Below are 23003 nucleotides of genomic sequence, written 5' to 3'. Positions count from 1 at the left end.
ACAGTGACACGTTGTATGAATGTGTCAGCCCATCCTGTATTTTCATGTGTATGTTTGTGTGTGTGCAGGACCACGCTGCATGCAGCTGCTTATTCAGGAAATGTTGCTGGGCTCCAGCTGGTCCTGGCCCAGGGAGCGGATGTCAATGCTGTGGACCATTGTGGATGCTCCGCTCTAATGGTTGCTGCAGACTGTGGACAGACTATGGCTGTTGGTAGGTGAAATTCCTCTGGTCAGTATCTTTAAAATGTGTATGCCATTACCCTTATCTACACCATAGCACATCAAGACCATTTTCAGACGTGGTGATTTAAGAGACACAGGAATTCTTATTTCTCCTTTTAGCACGTAGGTACTGTTGTTTTGACCCTCACAGTCCTCACTAACTAACCTTTAATACACCATATGAATCTCTTCCCCTGTTGTACTGATTTTAAGTTGCTCCACATGAAAACACACCAGCTAAATGTTTAAAATTTAAAGGCCTGTGTTCAATGTGAAAGGTGTCTTATTTTCTGCATTTCAGAGTTCTTGCTGCACAAAGCGAAGCCAGACCTGACCCTGGTGGATGTCAACAATAACACTGCCCTTCACTTAGCCTGCAGCAAGGTCACATACAGATACAAATGCATGTACTGTATGCATGCCATGGCACACTAACTTTTGCATGTGCCTAGCAACAGTAATGTAACAACTGTCAGATGAGGGGATAAACTGTCAATATATTACCTAATAACAGTAATAATGTAATATTGCGGGGCTATAACATTGCACGGTGTGGAATTCACTAAATTCATTAAAAATGAAAGATTTGATTACATTTTCAGCCGCACCTTATGACATTTTTAGGCAGTTTGTACAACATTGCTTAAGCACATTATCACTTAGTACATTGTGTTTTTATACTGCAGGGTCATGAGATGTGTGCCCTGTTGATCCTGGGAGAGATCAGCGACTCCTCCCTCATAAATGCAACAAACAGCGCTCTCCAGATGTGAGTTGTCTTAAAGCACTGGCCCGCTATACGTACATGCTGTTAATTAAGAATACCACTGATCAAAACTAGATAATAACAATTAGCTTGGAATTTATGAATAAGAAAATCAACCAGTATGTATTCTGAAGTTTAGCATTAAGACACTTTTGCTTATCATGCAGTGTGCATTTAAAGAACATATTTCAGTGAGACCTACTGTATGTGATGATAGATTAGGTTAATATTGCAGGGCGTGAAAATATCACAGCGTGAGAAAATTTAGACTAGTTGAAGTTTGGCAGAGTGCAGATTAACATGAAATGCTCCACTGAACTGTAACCTGGAAAAAGGATTCAACGGGTACGACAGAGATTTCGGAAATAAAGTCATAACATTACGAGAAAAAACTCGTAATATTTCCAGAGTGAAGTCATAATTTAGAGAAAAGAAAAGCTGTAATATCATGACTTTATTCTCGAAATTTCTAACATTGACCCTAATACTTTAGAGGATTTTTTAAGGTCATTGTAGCTCACTGCAGGCTGTTCATCCAAGATGCCACAGATTTTTTGTCTGTTTTTCTGCCATTTCTTTTTTAAATGTAGTATAGAAAAGGAAATCCATTGTGATGATGCTGGTGAATAATTAACTTATGATGGAATATCAATAGTATGTTTTGTACTTTAACAAGGTACCCTGACATCAACATTTTTCTTTTCTTTTCATTTTTTGGGTTGAAGTTCAGAAATACTGTTTACAGTATTGACTCGCCTGCCATTGGCATTGTGTAAATACTGCATGTGAATTCTGTAACATTGTTGCATTCCTCCCTGAGCGCCTCTGTAATCGGACCTGTCTTTCTTTCTCATGCAGGCCCCTTCACATTGCAGCGAGGAAAGGGCTGGCGACTGTAGTGCAGGTGTTACTGAGCAGAGGAGCAGCAGTCATGGCTTTAGATGAGGAAGGTAAGCAGGAATAATTATATTTCTGTGATACAATACCAAAGCAGTCCTCGTTTCCTGCGAAAAAAATGTACCTGAAGGACACTGTAGGATGATTCTATGCCTGTTGACCCTCCACAGGCCACACGCCGGCTCTGGCCTGTGCCCCAAACAAAAACGTGGCCGACTGTCTGGCCCTGATCCTCTCCACCATGAAGCCTTTCCCTCCCAGAGAGGCCGGCGCCGGAACATCCTCCCACTTCAACCCCATCCTGAAGAACTGTGGCATTGCTGCCACTTGTGGGTCCAGTGGCAACCTGTGTCATGCCTAAATCAAGGGCTGCACGGGCACTGCTGGCCTGCATGGGTGTTTCATCCCAGTGTAGCCCAAAGTCTCCAGACAGGAACCTGTGTGGTCATGCGTAGCTCCATGACATTTATACATGTGTGTCATCTGCAGCTGCATGTACTGTACGCTATGTGTTCATGCACCAGTAGCATCGATTGCTTCTCTAAAATCTAGTCTTACACATCACTAATATTAGCAGACCTCTTAGATTTTCTTCTCTGACACAAGAGTTGAGTTTAGCACATTATATTTGTTATTTTAATGAAGTACTAACCATTAGAAATGAATGGAAGTTTTAACATGAGCACACTACACAAGCCTCTCCTCTTGAACCCCCCTCCGCTGTGGCTTAATTTCTTAGCTTGTTAACCACCAAAGCCTAAAGTCTCCTGTGTTCGTCCTCATTTAATACAAGTGCAAGAATACTCAGTTGAGTGTGTGTGTGTGTGTGTGTATGTGTGTGTGTGTGTGTGTGTCTGAAAGTGCTATTTTGCATATTAGACATTAATTCTTAATATACTTGTTTAAAATATCTAACAGGTGCTTTAAACCATTTATGCAATTAAGACTCTATTTTCTTATCCTATCCGGAGTGTAGCAGACACTACAATGATACAAATAACCTTATTATTCTAATATTATCATGATTTAAATAAGTTACATTTCAGTTTAGTAAAGTCACAAGCATGTGTATAGTAGTAAAGATATAGTTTACAGAGTTTAGTGTATATATAGTTCTTTAAATGAAGTTAACCTTTTACTTGTATTGTCTTAAGAATCCCAAATTTTTGAGAATTAACCTCAGGTCAGTGTGTACTGTACTGTGGGTGCAATAAAAAGCACATTTTGAGCTGGATTTTACATAACAAGTATGACAGAAGTATCATATTTCAGTTAAATAAGCCAGAGAATCAAACAAACAACTGAAAATGTCAGAGAAATTAATAAAATATGTGTTGAACAGTTTTAATAATCCTTTCAGGCTTTGAGCATGAAAGTCTTGTCTTTAGTAAATGTGACATTTCACCACGTCTGCAATTAAAGATTAATATAAAAGTTAATTAATCTTTTTTTTGTTCAAGTGCACATTGCAAGTTCTAAGAGCCCAAGGTGACATCTTCAAATTGCTCGTTTTTTTCTGATCAGCAGTCTGAAACCCAAAGGTATTTAATTTCCACTGATGTAAGACCAAGAAAAGCAGCAAATCCCTTTCCTGTCACTATAATGTTGTGATATGAAACGTAAGAATCTGCTCACATCTAATGCCACTAATAATCTCTGTGAAACACTAGAAAATGAATGAATTGTTTTTAGAAATGTGACGTTCTCTGTTTCCATTGTCCAGTATTTATTGACATTCAATAAATCTGTGTCTAGTAAATATTTCACATATTTTACAGTTAAAACAAGAAAAATTGGCAGCGCCCACAGAATTAAGTTTTTTTTTTTTTTTAATCATTGTTTTTCATCTGTGAAAGAAATTAGCATAATATACCTGCACTGGTACAAAGATATCACTGCCTCTGTCTCTTTAAAGATCAAGTTTTTATAATAATAATGTGGAAGATGTAAACACACACAGACTTTGATATTTTCCCCTTTTCCTGATGGATTTTCTTTTCCCCTATCAATACTTTCTGTATTATCTTAAAATGGCTTTAAACTATTTGCACTCTGACATGAAAGTTTACATTTTACAGTAGGGTGTCCTTCTTAGGTTTATGCAAAAAAAAAAACAAAGTGAATTTTACAAATGTAACTTTCAAATAACTGTAGAAGCCAATTCAGTATAAACATGTGCTTGTTTCATTTAGATGAAATCAGTGGGGGGGGAGTGATTTGACGTTTCTGAGCACAAGTTGCAGTGAAGTGTTTTAAATAATGTTTGTCTTTAGGAATTGCTCTGTTGCAGCTTTTCATGTGAACAAACTGTCTTCTGTACATCTTACTGAGAGTTCAGGGTGTAACTCCCAACTTGAATACTCTGTGTGATTGTAGTTATGGATGGCATTCATATGAGAGAAAACAAATAAATCCTTACCATCAGAAGGGCTTTTGCGTTTTTTTTCCTCTCCATTTCCTATTTGAGTTCCATGATAATGGTCAGCCCTAGTGCACCCCACTTTCATGCTTGATTTTTGCCCTAATGTCACACCAGAGGGGCACATGGGTTCATGCAGGTTCATCCAAAAGACCCCCAAATGCCCCTCTGGCAAGCTGAGAATCCCCTGTACTGTCCCATTGGAGCAAAAATTTCCTATGACCATTTCTTTTTTCTTCTCAGAGAGAGTTTGTCCTCGCTGGTGATCTCGAGCCTCACTATACTCCACCAACTGATATCTGAATAAGGCTGTATGACATCTGTATGATCAAATTTGTGAATTCCCTTCAAAATGCTTGGAAAAACTTTGCAGCAATTAGTTTTATACACAGTTTTACCCAAATGTGCGTGCAGCTTGTGTGATTAATAAGATGGATTCAAGTTTTGTTGTGCATAAAGCTGTGCTGCAGGCTCACTCACAACAGTCCATTATGGGAGTAATGGGAGTAATAGAATATCTGAGCATTTAAGCATTATGTAGCGATTTTAACCAAAGTGCATATGAGTGGCTTATTAACAGCTGAGCTCATAGATTATATAGAGGGATTGGTACTGATATATCAGCAGATACTTGTGTGAAACTAGCTTACAAGGCATGTAAACTAGGAAACCTCTTTGCTGGTTTCCCCCCAAACAACTGAGTTGTTAAATAGCTTTGCAAGGTACGCTGTTTTGTACACTTTCCATCTTAGGAAAAGTGTGAATAAAACATGATATTATTTTCTTATTTATTAATCCAACCTGAAAAGAGAATTTCACCCCTGGTGGCCGGCAGTATGCCCCTCTGTCGCTCCACATGATGGTAAATGTGCACCAAGAGTTAAACTCTGGCCTGTCCCTAACAGCCTGACAAGTAGTGCTTTATAACAGCCGGGCTTGGAGTATAATTCCATACAGTTGTATTAATATGAAAATTATTGTCAGAAAGATGTCTAGAAGCAGACATAATTGAACTTTTTTAATTTTAAGGAGGTATTTAGAATATTTACAGAAAGAAGATAAGACAAATGGATGGGTAATGGAAGGTGGAGGGGTGAGGAGGTATTAGGATGTTTGGGGTGGAAAGTGGAGGGGTAATGAAGGGGGGTTAGGGTCAGGGTGGGTGTGGGATGGATGGTTTACTGTTGTCCAGCACCTTCCTCCACTTTACTGTCACTTTTCTTCTTGCGTGCCCAGCTCCAGAATCCCAGTTTCTCCTCCTTTTTCTCCTTCTGTCCTTCCTCCTCCACCCACTTGTTTTTCTGCTTCTTTTTAACCCAGAAGCCTTGCTTCTTCCCCTTCTTCTCCTTGTTCTTTTTAAGGACAAGCTCCTGAAAAACATAAGGATAGCGTATATATATTTCACTTCTGAAGGCAATTTCTGAAACAAGCCGTTAGAATCTAAAGAGACCATTATTCTAAAGAAAGATGCTGATGGACCTGAAGATGGATGTTTTTAATAATCACAAGCTTTAGTTCCTCCTCTGCTTTGCTCGCCTTTTTCATCAGGGCATCTTCTTTTTCCAGCCACAGCTTCTCCATCTCCTTCAGTCTCCTCTCCCAGCTCTCCTCCCTCTCATCCAGCACCTTCTTGAACTCCTCGTCCAGAGCATTGCACTTGTTGATGCTCTGGTCCAGTTCAGTCTGTTTGAGGCTGAGCTGGGACGATACGATGAAATGCTCCTCTGTGCGAGCCTTAATTTCATCTCTGCTGGAGCTGATCACTTTGTCTTGCTCAGTGTTCTGCTCTTGCAGCTGGCTCACCTTCCTCTGACAGTCAGTTTGCATTCGCTGCAGGTCGGTGCTCCGCTGGGTGTCGCACACTGACTTGACTGTTTTCAGTTCGCTCTCAAAAGTAGCCCTCGTCTTGTCACATTCCTTCATCCAGAAATCTCTGATTCTTTCTGTCTCCTCCTTCTGTGCGTGGATACTCTCTCGAAGTGAAGAGATTTCCTTTTCGTTCTCTCTGATAGTTTCCTCTCTCTTCTTGCACTCATCCTGGCCTGCCATCGTGGCCTCTAAAGCCATTTCCAGCCTGTTGATGTTCTGTTTGGCCATGTGCAGCTTTCTCCCCAACGTCCTCTGTAAGCAGCTATTTTCATTCATCAGTTTTCTGTTTCCTTCCTGCAGGTCGGAAATCTGCTGCCTCATGGCAGCGTTTTCGTAAGACAGCTTCAGATTGTCTTCTTCAGCGGAAAGAAGAGCTTGTCTGAGCGAGTGCACATCCGAGCTGGGAGGCACCCCTGCAGGTGGAGCATACTGCTGTGGCCTGAAATGTTGGGTAGTGTTGCCTGTCTGCACTCTACCAGATGCCTGAAAGACATAAATATACATTTAAGCTAAAACCAAGTACCAAGACCTGTTACTTAAGTAGAAGTAGCAACACCACAATGTAAAAATAATGTTACAAGTATCCTGCATTCAAAATTAGATTTAAGTAAAAGTGTGGAAGTATTATCGGCAAAATGTACTTAAAGTATAATTGATGTACTTGTGTAATTGGCATTTTAATGATTTTAACTACTTTATATAGTATTGGGTAGTTTAGTCTATAACAATGCATCATATTGTATTTGTTGATTACATGTTTGGTCTGAAAAATCTGAATCTGCAAAGTTAAGCTCTCTAATTAGTGTAGTGGAGTAAAAAGTACAATATTTCCCTTTGTAATGTAGCATCAAATGGAAAGTAGCTGAAATTGTACCTAGGCACAGTACAGAGTAAATGTACCTGGTTGATTTCCACCATTGTCCATTCTAACATGGGATAGTCTAACAGAAAGCTGCTGCAATCATTTGGTCTGGCCTTTATGTATTGTATTGTAAATAAAATATCTCCTGTCTATAAAAATGATTTATTGTGTTTGTTCAAACTTATTTAGATTAAATAAGAAGAGGTGAAAGAGCAGTATGGCCTCTGCTGTAGTTTGCCCAGAAAGTTTCTCTTGATTGAATGAGAAAATCTTACCCTGGTTCTCAAGTTATATCTTCTTTCCATGATGACTGGACAGAGAGACTGATGTAGTCGGCTGTAGATGATTGTAGTTGATGGTTATTCACTCCAGTTATCGTAGTCGCTGATAGTCGTTGACAGTAGCTGAATTTCTGAGTGAAGCTAAAATTGTTTGGTGGTTTGATTTCAACAGTTGTAGAATGTTGCATCATAATGACATCACAATGACACAAAGGAATTCTTTTTTTAAAGTTCCAATCATTAACTGATGAAGATGATGATGATGATGATGATGATGTGGACAAAGACTGAAAGCTTTTTCTGCACCAGTCATCTATTAGTCTGCAGTATGAATGTTTGCCCAGAGAGCCTGTTGGCTACTTCAGCTTTCAGCAAACCGGATCAATACTTTGAAAATGTATTACATAGTAATATATGTATAGGCAAGACCGATAGTACCTTGGTATACAAAAATGCTTACTTAATACTTGGTATAAAAAAAACACATGAAATGAGATGTAGTCCATGTTCCATGGTTAACAAAGGAGGTTCCACTAAACCAAACAATAAAAATAAAATAGTGCAAACATAAGAAAGAATGTATCTATTGAAATAAAATGTCTCAATAAAGTGATGAAAAATAAAGCAGTAAATTCAAAATCCACTGAAAGATGCTAAATCTGCATATTAATGTTATTATTTTCAACTCTTACACAAGCTGACTTCACACTGTCACACTGTGTAAATATGTTTTGCCACACATTTACTGCAGCAATTGGAGCAAAAATGTAGAAGTGAATTTCACAGCTTGTATTTTGTGCAGGATTTGACAGACTGCAGTGATGGGTTTGAGAAGGAGTTGTGCCTGCTGATATTTCTACAACCTTTTAACTGCCCCAGTATTTTCTCTCTGAAGTTGAACTAATTTTTGGTTCAGTTTTTTTTTTTTTATCAATCTGATATATTTATAAAATACTATATTCAGGGATAAAATGTGTTACTAACCTTTATCACGACGGAGACTGGCATTCAATGTCTGACATTAAGAAAAATTAGGAGATATTTATTTATATTTATGCACGTGTGTGAATATTTCCTACAAATACAAATTCCTCTTGATGCACGCCCAGATGTTCATATCTACAGACCGCTTCAGTTCTCATCTGATAGCCGGGGGTTTTGCTTCATTAACATCTTCATGTAGTTCCTGCTGGTCTCCGGTAGAGGTTGATGAAGATTGCAGATTACTTCCAGCCGCTGTAAATGAAACCAGGTCCGGTCCTCTCCCGGCTGCCGTCGCCGGTCCGGGCTGCATCAGTGAACGACAGCAGCCCGTCCGCTTCGCTCACCGTCAGCTAGCGAGTCGCAAAAATGGCGAACGTGGTGCTGGAGTTCAAGGCGTCTGCTGGGGACTCCGAGCCACAGAGTCGCCCTGTTCTGATTATCGGACAGCAGGCCATCCTGCAGCAAGTCAGCTGGAGCCAAATCAAGGGAAAACTGCAGCCAGTCGTTAGCAAAGAGGTAATAATGTGAATGAAAATGATAGTTGGGTGACCGCTAATGTTAGCGCTATGCTAACCTGAGTAAGCTAACACGGCTAGCTAAATTAATGTAACGTTAACGACACTTAAACGATTAGTTAGCAAACACTAACTAGTCCCAGGAGTATAACGCTGTCCAACCAACTAGGTTAGCCCAACCAACTAACTCTGAGTAAGTTAACGCTTAACGTGGTTAAGGACACGTTAACGGTCTTGTTAGCGATGGATTGTTTTTTATGAGTCAGTGGGAAAGTAAATTACAACTCCAGTATGTTTAAATAAAACAACATTTATTCTAGTGTTAAGTTGACTAGTGCAAGTTGTAGTTAGAGCTTAGTAACGTTACAGCACCAGTTAATTAACCTTTCTCGGGACAATGTAGCTAAGGTTTTACAACAGGGTGACTGTTAAGGTTAAAGTCTAAATTTTCCATTTCCTGGCTTTGAGAGTAGTTAATGTCCCCCGATAATAGCAGGATTGTATGGCCATGAGAGTAATGTAAAGTCTTAAACTGTTCATGTAGCTTGTTCACGGTGCTCCTGATGAGTGGTTAGGGCACTGACAGCTCCAGTGGTCAGACCCAGACAAAAATACTCTGCTCTCATGGTATTCAATGGCGCTGGAAGCAGTGTGTCGTAGACTGTCGTGCAAAGTCCTCAGAGGTAGTTGTGCAACGATGACAGCCAGTCTATCAAAGATAGTCTTGAGAAAGCGAGTCTGTGAGGTCAAGGAAAGGTTTCCTGCCATTCACAGGGCTTCTCAGTATCCTCTGACAGCGATTACCCAACATGATTGCTACTCTGCTGCTTGCAGTATTCTCATTTCTCCTGGGTGGTAAAAGCTCTTTGCTATACTTAAGCTGGTAATTGTGACACTGTCTGGAAACTTGGGTGACACTGGGAAGCCTCTAAAACTCCTTGTCACATTTTACCCCTCACAATTTTCTAAAGCCCAAGGAGAAAACTTTAGCTTGCTTGTATTATCTGACCAACAGTCCAAACCCCAAAGATATCCAGTTTACTGTCTCATAAGACAAGGAAAAGCAGCAAATCCACACTGTCATGGACTAAGCTCCATTCAGCTTAAACACTCCCAAGAAACTCCAGGACACAGATGATTCATTTCCATAAAGTTTACTGGGCATATTGTGAAACTGTAATGCAATACAAATGTAATATGTATTAATATTAAATCCAAATACAAAGTAACAGAAAAAACAGCACGGATTATCTACACAGCGGTGATCTGTATAGTAAACGCAATCGAGCTAGTAAACAATCAGCAGTAATAAACAGAAAGCTAACTTAGCCGTACAAAAGATATAAATAGGCGCTATCCTAATATTACACGACGAGAAATACTCACAGACGTTGCTTCAGCAAAGAGAAGAGGAGAAAGCGATCGCCTGAGAACGGATGACCGTAGAACTCGCACACTGCTGTAACTGACTACCGCACGGCGATCTACTTCCTGATTCAAGACGTGCGCCCGTATTACGTTACTATAGTTACAGAAATAAACAGATGGCGCTGTACTGCTGAGATAGACAAAAACCTTTTTGTCTAAAGCGGCATGACACTCCCGCTTGGGGTCTTTAAAGAGCCCACATTAAGTAACAGAATCGGTCTTTGGGGAAAAAAGCAAAACCACTTCTGTAACTGGCCGAGAAAAGGTCTTTCTGGTTCCATCCTTAACAATTTCCACTTGAACCTTCCGAACCAATCCATCTTCTCCTGGAAAGGTTTTTGTGATAATGCCTTTAGGCCATTGATTTCTCTTAGCTTGATTGTCTTTCAAAAGAACCATGTCTCGTTCTTGTAGATTTGGCCTCTTTCCTTGCCACTTGTGTCGAAGCTGCAATGTTTTGAGGTATTCATGTTTCCACCTGTTCCAAAACATGTCTGCTAGGCTCTGAACTCGCTTCCACTCTTCTCTGATGAGATGTGTTTCCTCAAAGCTTCCTGACGGAGGAGGAGGTGCAGAACCTGTCTTGAGGGTCAGAAGCATTGCTGGAGTGAGGATAAGAAGCGACTCCGGATCCGATGACACCGGGATGAGCGGTCTAGCATTCATGATTGCTGCTACTTCGGCCATGAAGGTGGTCAGGACTTCATGTGAAAGATGAGACCTTTTCTGCTCAAGCAACATGCAGTCCAAAATACTGCGGGCAATGCCAATCATTCGTTCCCACGCGCCGCCCATATGAGACGCGTGGGGTGGGTTGAATACCCATGTGCAGCTCTGAGTGTGCAAGTACTCTTCCACTTTTTTGAGGCCTGGATTCGACTGATCCATGTCCAGTACATGAGAAGCACCGATGAAGTTAGTTCCGCAGTCGGAACGGATCTGCTTCGCAGGGCCCCTGATTGCAAAGAACCTCCTCAAGGCATTGATAAAACTGCTGGTACTCATGGTTTCAATCACCTCGATGTGGACTGCCCTCGAACACATACAAGAGAACATCACAGCCCATCGTTTAGAGTTGGAGACTCCTCCTCTTGTACGGCGTGAGACGATTTCCCAGGGTCCAAAGACGTCGACACCTACGTAGGTGAAAGGAGGTGCTACTTGTAACCGTTCTGCTGGCAGAGCTGCCATCTGCTGATGTTCCATTTTTCCCCTCAGTCTTCTACAAGTGACGCATCTATGAAACAAACTGCTGATGCAACGTTTAGCTCCCACCAGCCAGAATCCTGCCGCTCGAATGGCGCCTTCGGTCAGATGTCTTCCTTGGTGCTTCACTGCTTCGTGATAGTGAGACACGAGCAGGGTAGCTAGATGATGCCGCCAGGAATGATGATGGGATGAACTTCGTTCATGCTCAGATCCGACTGCTCAATTCGACCTCCTACTCTAAGCAGTTGATTTTGGTCTATGATGGGGTGCAGTTTCCAAAGGCTGCTGCTCGGTGGAATGTTAGATCCTGAGTTGATGCACTTAAGTTCCTCTGAATAGCACTGATTCTGGGCGCTCTTCACAATACACACTTTGGCTCTCAACAACTCTTCCTCTGTAGGTCGACAGACATGCCACCCTTGACATTCATCCTGAGTAAAATTGGCGAAAGAACGAGCCACGTGGATGAGGTGAGCTATGGCTGTGAGGAGAGTGCTGAACTTGGAGAAGCGTTCGAAGCGTTGTGGATGTATCACATCTCTGGTAACGTGAGTAAAACTCGCCACCACCTGGGGACGCACTTCAGAGTCGGCGTCGGGGTTGATAAGGTCGTAGCGTCTTGAATCTCAGGAGAATGTGAAGACACATCACGAAGAAAGGCTGGCCCTTTGAGCCAAGTTGTGCTGCTAAGCAAGTCTGAAGGCACAGTTCTTGACCCAATGTCAGCTGGGTTGAGATGCGTTGGAACGTACTTCCATGGGCCGGAACAAGGTGATTGACAGATTCTTTGGATCCTGTTGTGTACATAGACATAGAATCTCCTTGACTGATTCTGGATGTATCCCAATACGACCTTGCTATCTGTGTAGTAGGTGATGTTGTTGAACGTTATGTCCATCTCTGAAACTACCATCTCAGCGATCTCGATGGCGAGTACAGCCGCACAGAGCTCAAGTCTTGGAATAGTTAAATCGGGCTGGGCGCCAACTTCGCCTTCCGAAGACAAAGCCAATGTCAATCTGTTCTTGGTGGTTTGTCACCTTGATGTAGGCTACGGCTGCTATTGCCTTGACCGATGCATCTGCGAAGATACAGAGTTCTCTCCTTAGAGCACCAGCGGTGGAGAGAATGACGATATGGGGCGTGGTATCTGGAGTCCCTCCAGGTCTCGGAGTGACCGTTTCCATCTAATCCATTCGGTCTCCATGTCTTTGGGTAGAGGTGTGTCCCAATCCTCTGCTTGCTTAGTCAGTTGTCTGAGTATTAGTCTTCCATGAACTGTGATGGGTGCGAGGAATCCGAGAGGATCGTAGAGGCTGTTCACGGTCGAAAGTACTCCTCTGCGAGTGAATGGCTTCTGGTCGTCTTCGATTTGAAACATGAAGGTGTCTGCGCGCATGTTCCAGAACAATCCAAGGCTACGTTGTATTGGCGGATCATCAACAAAGAGATCTTGGCTGTTGACGTCCTTACTGCGATCTTCAAATGGAAACGCTTCGATGACTGCTGGACGATTTGAAGCAATTTTGTGTAGCCTGAGGTTGGAAGCCGCAAGCATCTTCTGTGCTCGCCCCAGGGCGCTGATGGCCTCTTCCTCTGTGCTGAAGGACTTCAAAGCGTCGTCGACATAGAACTGGCGGTCGATGAAACTTCTTGCATCACTACCATAGTCGGCCTCTGCTTCCTTTGCTGCCCGTCGCAGACCATACACTGCAACGGCAGGTGAGGGACTATTCCCAAAAAGGTGAACCCGCATTCTGTAGTCCACGATGTCGGAGGTAGGGTCGTTGTTCCTGTACCACAGGAAGCGAAGAAAATCACGGTGGTCCTCCTTGGCGAGAAAGCAGTGGAACATGTGCTCGATGTCGGCAGTGATCGCCACCTGTTCCTTCCTAAACCTCATAAGAACACCTAGCAAGCTATTATTAAGGTCGGGACCAGTGAGCAAGATATTGTTGAGCGACACTCCTTCATATGATGCACTGCTGTCGAAGACCACACGAATCCTATCTGGTTTCCTTGGATGATACACACCAAACAAAGGTAAGTACCAACACTCTTGTCCAGGCTGTACTGGCGGGCGACTTCAGCGTGTGCCGCCTTGAACATCTTTTCCATAAACTCCAGAAAATCGGCTTTCATCTGTGGTCGTTTTTCCAATGAGCGCTGGAGCGAGATAAGACGGTCGAAAACCTGCTTCCTGTTGTTAGGAAGACGCTGTCTCGGCGACCGAAAGGGTAAAGGTGCAACCCAATTTTTGAAACTGTCTTGATAGCACTCACCTTCCATTATCTTCAGAAACTCTAAATCCTCCATGGATGGAGCGAGTCTATGGTCGTCGGGAGAACAAGCGAAGACGGTTTGCCCTAAGGGGTCTCCGCTGAGTGTCATTGAACCGTGGATGGAGGTTGGTGCTGGATGATGCTGAGGTCTAGATGCTTGACCAAATACCTCTTTCACTTTGATCTGGTTGTTGCACGGTTGAAGATAACTCGCAAATGCGACCGTTCTCTAAGATGGCTGTTTTGTAGCTTCCCACCTCTTGCGTTCTGTGAGCCCTCCAAGGCACACATCGCCAACGACGACCCATCCTAGATCAAGCCTTTGCGCGAACGGTGCATCTCCTGGGCCACTTATCTGTTCTCGGACCTTATGTACTTGCAAGATGTCTCTGCCCAGTAAGAGGAGAATTTTGGCATCCGGATCTAAAGGCGGAATCTTGTCAGCGATGCGCTTCAGGTGGGCGTGATGGTCGGCTGCTTCCGGTGTAGGAATCTCAGCGCGAACGTTAGGGATTTGGTTGCACTCCAAGAGTGTAGGCAGATGAATGCTTATTTTCTTGTCCACCGACTCCACAGTGTAACTGCTGGCTCTCCTCCCCGCCGTCTCTGAACACCCTGCACAGGTCTTGAGGGTATATGAGTAGGAACTTCCAGAGATCTTAAAAATCTCAAAGAACTCCGACCGAGCCAGGGAGCGATTGCTCTGTTCGTCTAGTATAGCGTACATTCTCTTGGACTCCTTCCTGCAGCCATTGGGGAACACACTGACAAGGCAGATTTTAGCACATGTTCTGGCACTCAATCCTTCACCACATACTTGAGTGCACCGTCGACTTGACCTCCCGGATTTCTGCTTGTCCTCCTCCCCGCCATCCTCTGAAGTGGAAGGGGACGACTTAGATCTCCAGGTAGGTGGGTAGGGGTGAAGTGCTGTCACATGAGCTGCACTCCCACACTCCGCACATTTTATGTCAGCGGTGCAATTCTTTGCGAGATGGTCTGTGGAGGAGCAACAGCGAAAGCAGATGTATTGGTCTTTCAAAAGCTGTTTGCGATCACTTATGCTCTTCTCACGAAAGCCTCTGCATTTCCTCAGAGGGTGGGGCTTTCTATGCAGAGGGCAGTGTTTGTTAGGATCAATATGTTCCGTGACTTTCTCTACACTCGGCCTTGGCAGTTCCCGAGACCTGCGTCTTGTGAACGTATACAGATGTTTTCGTAGGTTTCTCCCACTTACTCTTTCTCTCTGCTGGAGCTTGGGTGAAGAAGTTAAAACTTGGGTCAGTGCGAGCCCTTGCTTCCGTGGTGATGAAGTTTACTAACACGGAGAAAGGTGGAAAGCTAACGAAATGTTCCTGTTTGTATCGTGTGCCAAGGTAAAGCCACTTTTCTTGCATGTTGTATGGAAGTTTCTCGATAATAGGCTTAATGCCTCTGGAGGTATCCAAACACGACAAGCCTGCAAGGTAGCCGTCTTCTTTGGCCGCTTGTAGCTCCGACAACAAGTCGGCTAGATCCCTGAGTCTTTGTGGATCCTTCGTTGTAACCTTCGGAAAGTTTTCTAGCTTGTTGAACAAAGCCTGTTCGACGGCCTCTGGTGAGCCATATATTTTAAATAGGCGCTCCCATGCCATGCGCAATCCAGTTGTTGGATCCTTAATGTTAACTGTTTTAATTCTTCTTACTTGTTCTGTCGACTCTCTTCCTAGATACTTGGTGAGGAGGTCGAGCTCTCCTGCAGCAGACAGGTCAAGATCGGCGATAGCGTTCAGGAACGATGTTTTCCAGGCCCAATAGTTCATTGGCTGGTCATCATATGTGGTTAGACCTGAAGTCACCAGGCTGCTACGAGCTAGGTATTTAATGAGATCTCCAGTGGATGTAGAATGGTCATAGCTAGCTCCAAAAGGTATCTTGTGGGCATGCGTGCGTGTAGGAGGTGAGGGATCCGCTTTGATGTTCTGTTGCAGACGGATCCCACCGCGCTGAAGCACTGGGACAGAGTTAAGCGCTTGATTGTAGCTTTGTTGTAGCGGCGCTCCACTGGTCTGAGAAGCTTGATGAGCTTCATGTGGCATAATATCTGCGAAGCAGCAGCTTGATTTTGACGCACGCTGAGTGAGTGAGGCGTTGAGAAAATAGCATCATTAGGTTGGGAATACGGAGGATGCAGCGTTGGCGGAACATAATCACAACCTTTTTTGACTGATAAATCTCTGCTGCATAGGCTGGCTTGCACCGTCACATAAGCGGCAACTCGCTGGTCTTTGACCGATAGAGGAACCTGGCTGCTAGCCTTACTGCATACTTCAAAACCCATATCTTGTAGACCAGCCATGAGGGCATTTGCCTCTGCTATGGCTGCATCCTTTTCTTTCTCATCGTTTAAGGCATCAAGATTAGCTTGAACGCGGGCTTGCTCTACTTTAAGTTCGATTTCTTTCTGCGTGTGTGCTGCTCTAGCTTGCGCTGCTTCAGCCTTCGCCTTTGCCATGGCAACAGCCATACTAATCTTCGAGCTGGCCGATGAACCAGATGAACGACTGCTTCTTGAACGCATAGTCTCGGACTGGATATCTTCGTCCCTTTTCCTACTGTCGCTATGTTGTGACATTGTGACTCACTGCGCGCTGACAATTACGGGAGAAGAGCTGGCGGCGTTGCTGACGGGCGCTGTAGCGTTAACCACTTATCTCTTGGTATTAAATTGCTCCGTAAGATGGCAATCCTTGTGACCCTCGTTAGCTGCGTCGCCGTCTTTTCACTGTCATGGACTAAGCTCCATTCAGCTTAAACACTCCCAAGAAACTCCAGGACACAGATGATTCATTTCCATAAAGTTTACTGGGCATATTGTGAAACTGTAATGCAATACAAATGTAATATGTATTAATATTAAATCCAAATACAAAGTAACAGAAAAAACAGCACGGATTATCTACACAGCGGTGATCTGTAAAGTAAACGCAATCGAGCTAGTAAACAATCAGCAGTAATAAACAGAAAGCTAACTTAGCCGTACAAAAGATATAAATAGGCGCTATCCTAATATTACACGACGAGAAATACTCACAGACGTTGCTTCAGCAAAGAGAAGAGGAGAAAGCGATCGCCTGAGAACGGATGACCGGTAGAACTCGCACACTGCTGTAACTGACTACCGCACGGCGATCTACTTCCTGATTCAAGACGTGCGCCCGTATTACGTTACTATAGTTACAGAAATAAACAGATGGCGCTGTACTGCTGAGATAGACAAAAAACCTTTTTTGTCTAAAGCGGCATGACACACACAATGGAGAAGTTTTAACCAGCTAATGTTAGACAGTTGTGCTTGATGAATGACAATTAATGAAAGTAGTTGCAGATTAATTTTCTGTCAGTTGGATCAACTAATCAATTAATCTACTAATTGTTCCTGCTCTACTGTCTCCACAGTAAATCTAAAGTGTCAGTTTTGTCTCATGCTTCCTCAGATCTGGCAGGCGGCTCTCAGTGCTTTGAACCCAAACCCCACGGACAGCTGCCCCCTGTACCTCAACCATGCTGCGGTGGCCGCCCTTCCTTCACGGGTCAGCAGGCACAACAGCCCGTCTTCTGCCCACTTCCTGTCCCGTCTGGTCCGTTCCTGCCTGCCTGGAGGGAACAACCGCTGCATCGTGGTCAGTACCTTTATCAGACTTATATGTTCTCACCTGTCACATAATAGTTAAGGATCCCTCTGGTAGTCCCATGGCCCTTAAATCTGGGTCGTCCAGTGGAAGGACAGAATGTATGACTAAGTGGCTGATATGAGTGTTTCCTCTCCAGATGGTGTGTGAGCGTTCAGATGTGTTTGCGTCCTCCTGTGCCATCGCCAGGGCCTTCCCCATCTTCTCTCGCCGCTCCACATCCTTGCGCAGGGCCGAGAAGAAGCACGTCACTGTGGAGTTTGTGATTGTCGGGCAAGACGGCAGTCCCCTGGATGTCGCAGAACTTAAGGTACTGCACTGTGATTTGCTCTTGATTTTTCGATTATTTATTTATTTTTTAATCACATTTTTCAGCGCCTTTAGCATGCTGCTCAAAAATAGCATGTTTTTGAACCACTGTGGTTCATGTTAACTGCCATAGCTGAAGGCTTTCCTTCTGTTCAGTGTCTCTCCAACGCTGCTGATGGAGTGCGACTGGCAGCTCGCATTGTGGACACACCGTGCAATGAGATGAATACAGACCACTTCTTAGATGTAAGTGTAATTATTTCTGTTTTGGAAATGTTGTTGATATTACCACAGGAACGTGTCTAACTAGTTCTAATTATTTTTGATGAGGCCTCCCGTCACAGACATCCATTTCTGTTTCAGGAAATCAAGACTGTGGGAAATGAACTTGGAATTACTCCAGTGATCATTCGTGGAGAGGAACTGAAACAAAGAGGGTTTGGAGGTACCGTGTCTGTAGAGATATGTCTCTAATTAGCGTACATTATGCTAATTCCCAGAATAACGGATTTAATGTCTTTTTTTTTTCTTTTCTTTTTTTTTTTTTTGAAAATCCCAGCAGTCACTATAATTATGTTATATTTCCTCCACATTTCTTAGCTAGATATACCTGTTTACTCGCAGTATGTTATTCTGTGAACTGTTGGGAAAAATTTACATTTAGTGTCAGTTGTTAATTGCTGACACTAAATTAATTCTCTTTGCATTCATCCACTCTGTAATCCTATTAATTTTGTTTCACTTGCGCCTTGATGTCTTTGTTAAAGCTGGTTTTTAAACTTTACCCTTTTACCCTGTCAGGTATTTATGGAGTTGGCCAGGCGGCAGAGCATCATCCTGCATTAGCGGTCTTGAGCCACACACCAGATGGTGCAACCCAAACCATTGCATGGGTGGGCAAGGGCATCGTGTATGACACTGGAGGACTCAGCATCAAGGGAAAGGTACTCCTATTTTACAGGGTCACTGTCCTGCTCATTGCATGCTAGAAGTGCAGCATTAGAGCGACATCAGAGATCTAATTAAGTCATCATGCTTCATCACATGTAAATATGTGTTGTTTTTCTACTAGACCACAATGCCAGGGATGAAGAGAGACTGTGGTGGAGCTGCTGCCATTTTGGGAGCTTTCAGAGCTACTATTAAACAGGTGAGGTGAACTCTTGGATTATCTCACAGCAGCTGTCACAGATGTCATTTTAACCTTTGCTGTCTCTCTGCAACAGAGTTTATTAAAAAAAAAATTAAAAAAAATTAAAAAATCTGACCCTCTCCTTTTGTTTGCTTCAGGGCTTTAAGGATAACCTCCATGCAGTGTTTTGCCTCGCAGAGAATGCAGTTGGACCCACAGCAACACGACCTGATGATATCCACACTCTCTACTCTGGAAAGTGAGACACTCTTTTTAATAATATTGTGTCAGATTACCTGATTTGATTTGTCTGTGCCATCACGGTATGATTGCACACAAACTGCGTCTGATACTTTATAAGGCCGATCAACAGGAATGAATTGGGCTGTGGTTTAAAAAAAAATTCATCTTTCATTTTTGTGTCTTTATTCTCAAGGACAGTGGAGATCAACAACACTGATGCAGAGGGCAGGCTGGTGCTGGCTGACGGAGTGGTGTATGCCAGCAAAGACCTGTCAGCTGATATTATTCTGGACATGGCCACACTGACGGGGGCACAGGTGGGTGACAGCATCTTACAGACTGTTGTTACACAGCAAGCAAGAAGTGAACCTCTGTCACAGGTCAATAGATGTAGACTCGAAGGGATAACACTTTCAGGATTTTATCTTTTTTAATTTTATCAGAGACTAAAACCCTTTTTAAGTAATTCGGGTTTCCAACAGGTATTGTCTTTGTATCTAAAACCTTTTTTGTTTCTGTTGTCCAGGGGATCTCCACAGGGAAGTACCATGCAGCTGTGATGACTAACAGTGAGCAGTGGGAGGTTGCGTGTGTGCGCGCTGGCCGCAGCAGCGGAGATCTCGCTCACCCTCTGGTCTACTGCCCAGAGCTGCACTTCAGCGAGTTCACCTCTGCCATGGCTGACATGAAGAACTCTGTGGCAGTAAGCGGCAAACTACAAATTCATCAAAAACAGATGCATAAACAAGACGTGACGAAGGGCATGGGAATCTGACGCATTTGACAAATTTAAATAGTGTACTTTAGAAATACACTTTAGGCTTTACTGACTAATTGTAGCTCACCTGCATCTCTTTGTATTTCACTTGGTTCATTAAACATCAGCACAGGCTGGACCTCATTACAGAACTGTAGAGAAAAGCTTTGTGTTTGAAACTTGTATCTTGCATGTCATCAAACCCGTATCTGATTTTATCACTGAAAAGAACCATAACTGCTTGGTTGGTGCAATTTAAAGCCTATGGCAACCGAGGCGTTTTCCTATGTTCACATCAGAGCCGTGGTGGAGACTCCACCTAGAGGGCAACAAAGAAACTGGAAACTTGAGTTATTCTAAAGTGCTTTGGGACTTCTCTGTTGACATTGTTTAAATGGTGATACATATAACAGGATAGAGTAGCTCTCCTTGAATTCCTCTCCTTGATTTCAAGTAGAATATTTGTTTGGTGACTGATGTTATAATTTATTTGGGGGAGTTGCTGAGGTTTGTCATCCTTTTTCTTGTGTTTTAACAGGACCGGGAGAACGCCCAGAGCTCCTGTGCCGGCCTCTTTATTGGTTCCCACTTGGGTTTTGATTGGCCTGGTGTCTGGGTCCATGTTGATATCGCCTCTCCTGTCCATGCTGTGAGTACCTGGGGCTTTGGTGTGCGAACAGATACTGTGCAGTCAATTAGTGCTCTGATTTTTACCCTGGAGCAAATCAGGTGATAATCATAACTTAGTGAAGTGAAAGTTTTATTGGGCGTATGCATATGTTTGACAAGACATGTCTTAAGCTGAAATGAGCAGAGAAGCAGAACAGGAGTGTGTCATTACAAATTAGATATTGCAACTTTAGCATCAGAAATTATACTTGTTGAACTTCAGACCATATCTTACTTGAGCTGCTGGTGTTCTGTGCTGTTTTTAATCATGGCTTTAGTTGACAAAGACACATGCACATACACGGATCACATAAATCTAACTTCCGCCAATGACTTACTGAACTTTGTCACCACAAAGTAATGTCAATACATTTTTATAATAGTACAAAGTTACTTGTATCTGAAAATGGATTTTTGCATGTCCATATGCAGTATATCAGCTTTGGAAAGAAAATGTTCTTGTGCTTTGACAAAACAATTTAAGGACAGTATTAACTATTACCAGAGACTCGGTAACCTGAAAGAAGAGTCAGCAGAATATTTAAGGAAGTTAGCGACAGCACCGCAATGAAGCATAAATCAAGTATAAAATTCCCTGTTTGTGGTTCCTCTGACAGTGTTTCCCTGTAGTGCTGGGATAAGTGAAGGGATAGGGAGTGAGAGGGTAATGTAATGCAAAATACAAGAAGTTTATCAATTATTCTGAACAAAAATCCAAAATATTGACCAAACTATCTAGCGGAATCATGCCAGTGAATGTGAAATAACCCATCTGAGTCAACACTGAAAGAAAATGAATGCTGTGGCTGAAATGACTCCCTCGTTCACTCATTCCCTACTCCCTAATTAAGAGACACTCCGTAGTTAACTCTATAGTGAGCAGTGAATTACTATTTTGTTTAATATGGTTTCCATGTTGTACAGAAACTAGTTGAACCAGTAATATCTGTAGAAACACTGACTTCCTCTTTTGGAGAAACTGATTTCTGCTACTTTCCTCATCAATTATGAAACCCAGTCAGCACTGCTTTTGAAGGAAGCAAGAGCAGCTGATGTTACTGGTACTCTATATTAAACCTGTTCAATATGTATTCTTTTACTTACAACTCCATTTATTTATTTATTTATAAAATGTTCCTGCGGGTGTGCCAGGATTGCACCAGCTCTTCATATAACAAAATTAGAAGAAAAAAATGCTGATGCTCTGTCCTGGTCTTGTTTCAGCTCATAAAAAGGGCTCATAATCACTTACACTGCACTGAAGCCTGCAGTGTATATGTGTTCTTCTCACCAGTATCATTGTATTTTCTCAGAAATGGATGTAACATTTATGAAGAGTTGGGTTTTAGACCAAACTTTACGGAAAACTTTACGGGTAGCGTAACAAAAAAAGATAACTGCAGCGTCACTTTACGGTAATGACACTGGAATCTGACCCTTGTTTTATTTTGTCTTTGCAGGGGGAGCGTGCCACAGGATTTGGCGTTGCTTTGCTAATGGCCCTGTTTGGTCAGGCATCAGACGACTCCATCTTGAACCAAGTGTCTCCTCTGGGTGCAGTGACCAACATGTCTGAAGACCAGATGGAGCGTGACTGCAAGAGACGAAGGCTGGTGTAGAACATCCTAACCAACTCTGCGGCTCCGCTGCCACCACACACCCAAACTGTTGAAGCAAGTGCTCACCCAGTTAGAGTTAAAACTTTTTAAACTGTGATTCAACTTCCTGTGTTTGATTTAAATTTGACATCACCGAATAAAAAAAAAAAAAGATAATCATCTGTAAATCAGGTGTGTTATACGTAATTATGAGAAAACACAGGCCCTCATTTGTCCTCATGACTTGGCACTTGCTGCACTGATCACCTCCATAGTTTTCTGTTTCAGTTGCTTAGTGATGAAGATGCTGATTATTATAAAATCTGGGGGGGGGGAAACCCAAAACAGGTGGTTTATCTTCAGGACAGATTCATTCAGGTTTTAATAACTGGTCAATCTTTATTTTTTATCCAGCAGTGATTCTTTGTTATTGTTTATATTTTACAGTTAATGAGGGTTAAAGGTTTCACCTCGTAAAACATGAACCTTGTTCTCTTTGGTAACCACTGCACTTTGTATTCACCCGGTGTATAGTCGGATTGTGTGATCTCTGGACAAAACTGAGGAATGAGAGCTTACTGCAGTTTTTAACAGTTTCACAATGGTGTCAGATGAGTAAGACGAACAATGCCATGTATGCTCTGTCAGCACAAAATACACATACAGGATGTTAACTGTAAGCTCAAGTATTAGATTCCAGCTCAAGTATTAGACAGATTCTAGCTCAAGTATCATGTTTTTTTCCACCCTTGTGACAATCATGTTGTCCCTCAATAAAGGCGGTGCCATCTGACCTCTGTGCTTGTGAAGTAAAAAACATCAATACGTTGACACAGATATCTTAACTCAAAGTCCACATACAAGTTTTTTGGAGAATGACAGCGGAG

At 42.7% G+C, this 23003-nt stretch overlaps 3 protein-coding genes across 6 annotated transcripts in view; 2 read left to right on the top strand and 1 right to left on the bottom strand.

The window, feature by feature from the left end:
• The window catches only part of LOC122867356 (serine/threonine-protein phosphatase 6 regulatory ankyrin repeat subunit C-like), a 15555-nt gene extending 11243 nt beyond the window's left edge, over positions 1–4312 (top strand). For all 3 annotated transcript variants that reach the window (XM_044178066.1, XM_044178075.1, XM_044178057.1), the window contains exons 24-28: positions 69–214; positions 527–609; positions 912–994; positions 1850–1941; positions 2059–4312. In XM_044178066.1, the coding sequence (XP_044034001.1) occupies positions 69–214; positions 527–609; positions 912–994; positions 1850–1941; positions 2059–2249 (595 nt within the window). In that variant the 3' untranslated portion in view covers positions 2250–4312. The remainder of the gene's footprint in view (positions 1–68; positions 215–526; positions 610–911; positions 995–1849; positions 1942–2058) is intronic.
• LOC122867399 (golgin subfamily A member 6-like protein 2) lies at positions 3821–8396 on the bottom strand. 2 transcript variants are annotated; one of them, XM_044178138.1, is made up of 3 exons: positions 7314–8396; positions 5787–6659; positions 3821–5677 (listed from the first exon to the last, which is right to left on the bottom strand). In XM_044178138.1, exons 1-3 carry the CDS (start codon positions 7341–7343, stop codon positions 5486–5488), a joined length of 1095 nt encoding a protein of 364 aa, XP_044034073.1. In that variant the 5' UTR covers positions 7344–8396; the 3' UTR covers positions 3821–5485. The 2 variants fall into 2 exon arrangements, with proteins under 2 accessions (XP_044034073.1, XP_044034084.1); XM_044178149.1 differs by having other exon boundaries at positions 5844–6659.
• A 139-nt stretch (positions 8397–8535) lies between these two features.
• On the top strand, positions 8536–22909 carry npepl1 (aminopeptidase like 1). The gene is made up of 12 exons (XM_044178126.1): positions 8536–8819; positions 17214–17399; positions 17548–17718; positions 17874–17963; positions 18081–18162; positions 18519–18661; positions 18790–18867; positions 19008–19108; positions 19286–19409; positions 19619–19795; positions 20388–20498; positions 21979–22909. The coding sequence occupies exons 1-12, from the start codon at positions 8670–8672 to the stop codon at positions 22135–22137; spliced, it is 1572 nt and encodes a 523-aa protein (XP_044034061.1). The 5' UTR covers positions 8536–8669; the 3' UTR covers positions 22138–22909.
• Positions 22910–23003: the final 94 nt, after the last annotated feature.

The sequence above is a fragment of the Siniperca chuatsi genome, linkage group LG2 (assembly GCF_020085105.1).
Source record: "Siniperca chuatsi isolate FFG_IHB_CAS linkage group LG2, ASM2008510v1, whole genome shotgun sequence".
Classification (NCBI taxonomy): Eukaryota; Metazoa; Chordata; class Actinopteri; order Centrarchiformes; family Sinipercidae; genus Siniperca; species Siniperca chuatsi.
The sequence above is the reverse complement of the archived record's forward strand: the minus strand, read 5'-3'. Positions and strand labels throughout refer to the sequence as shown.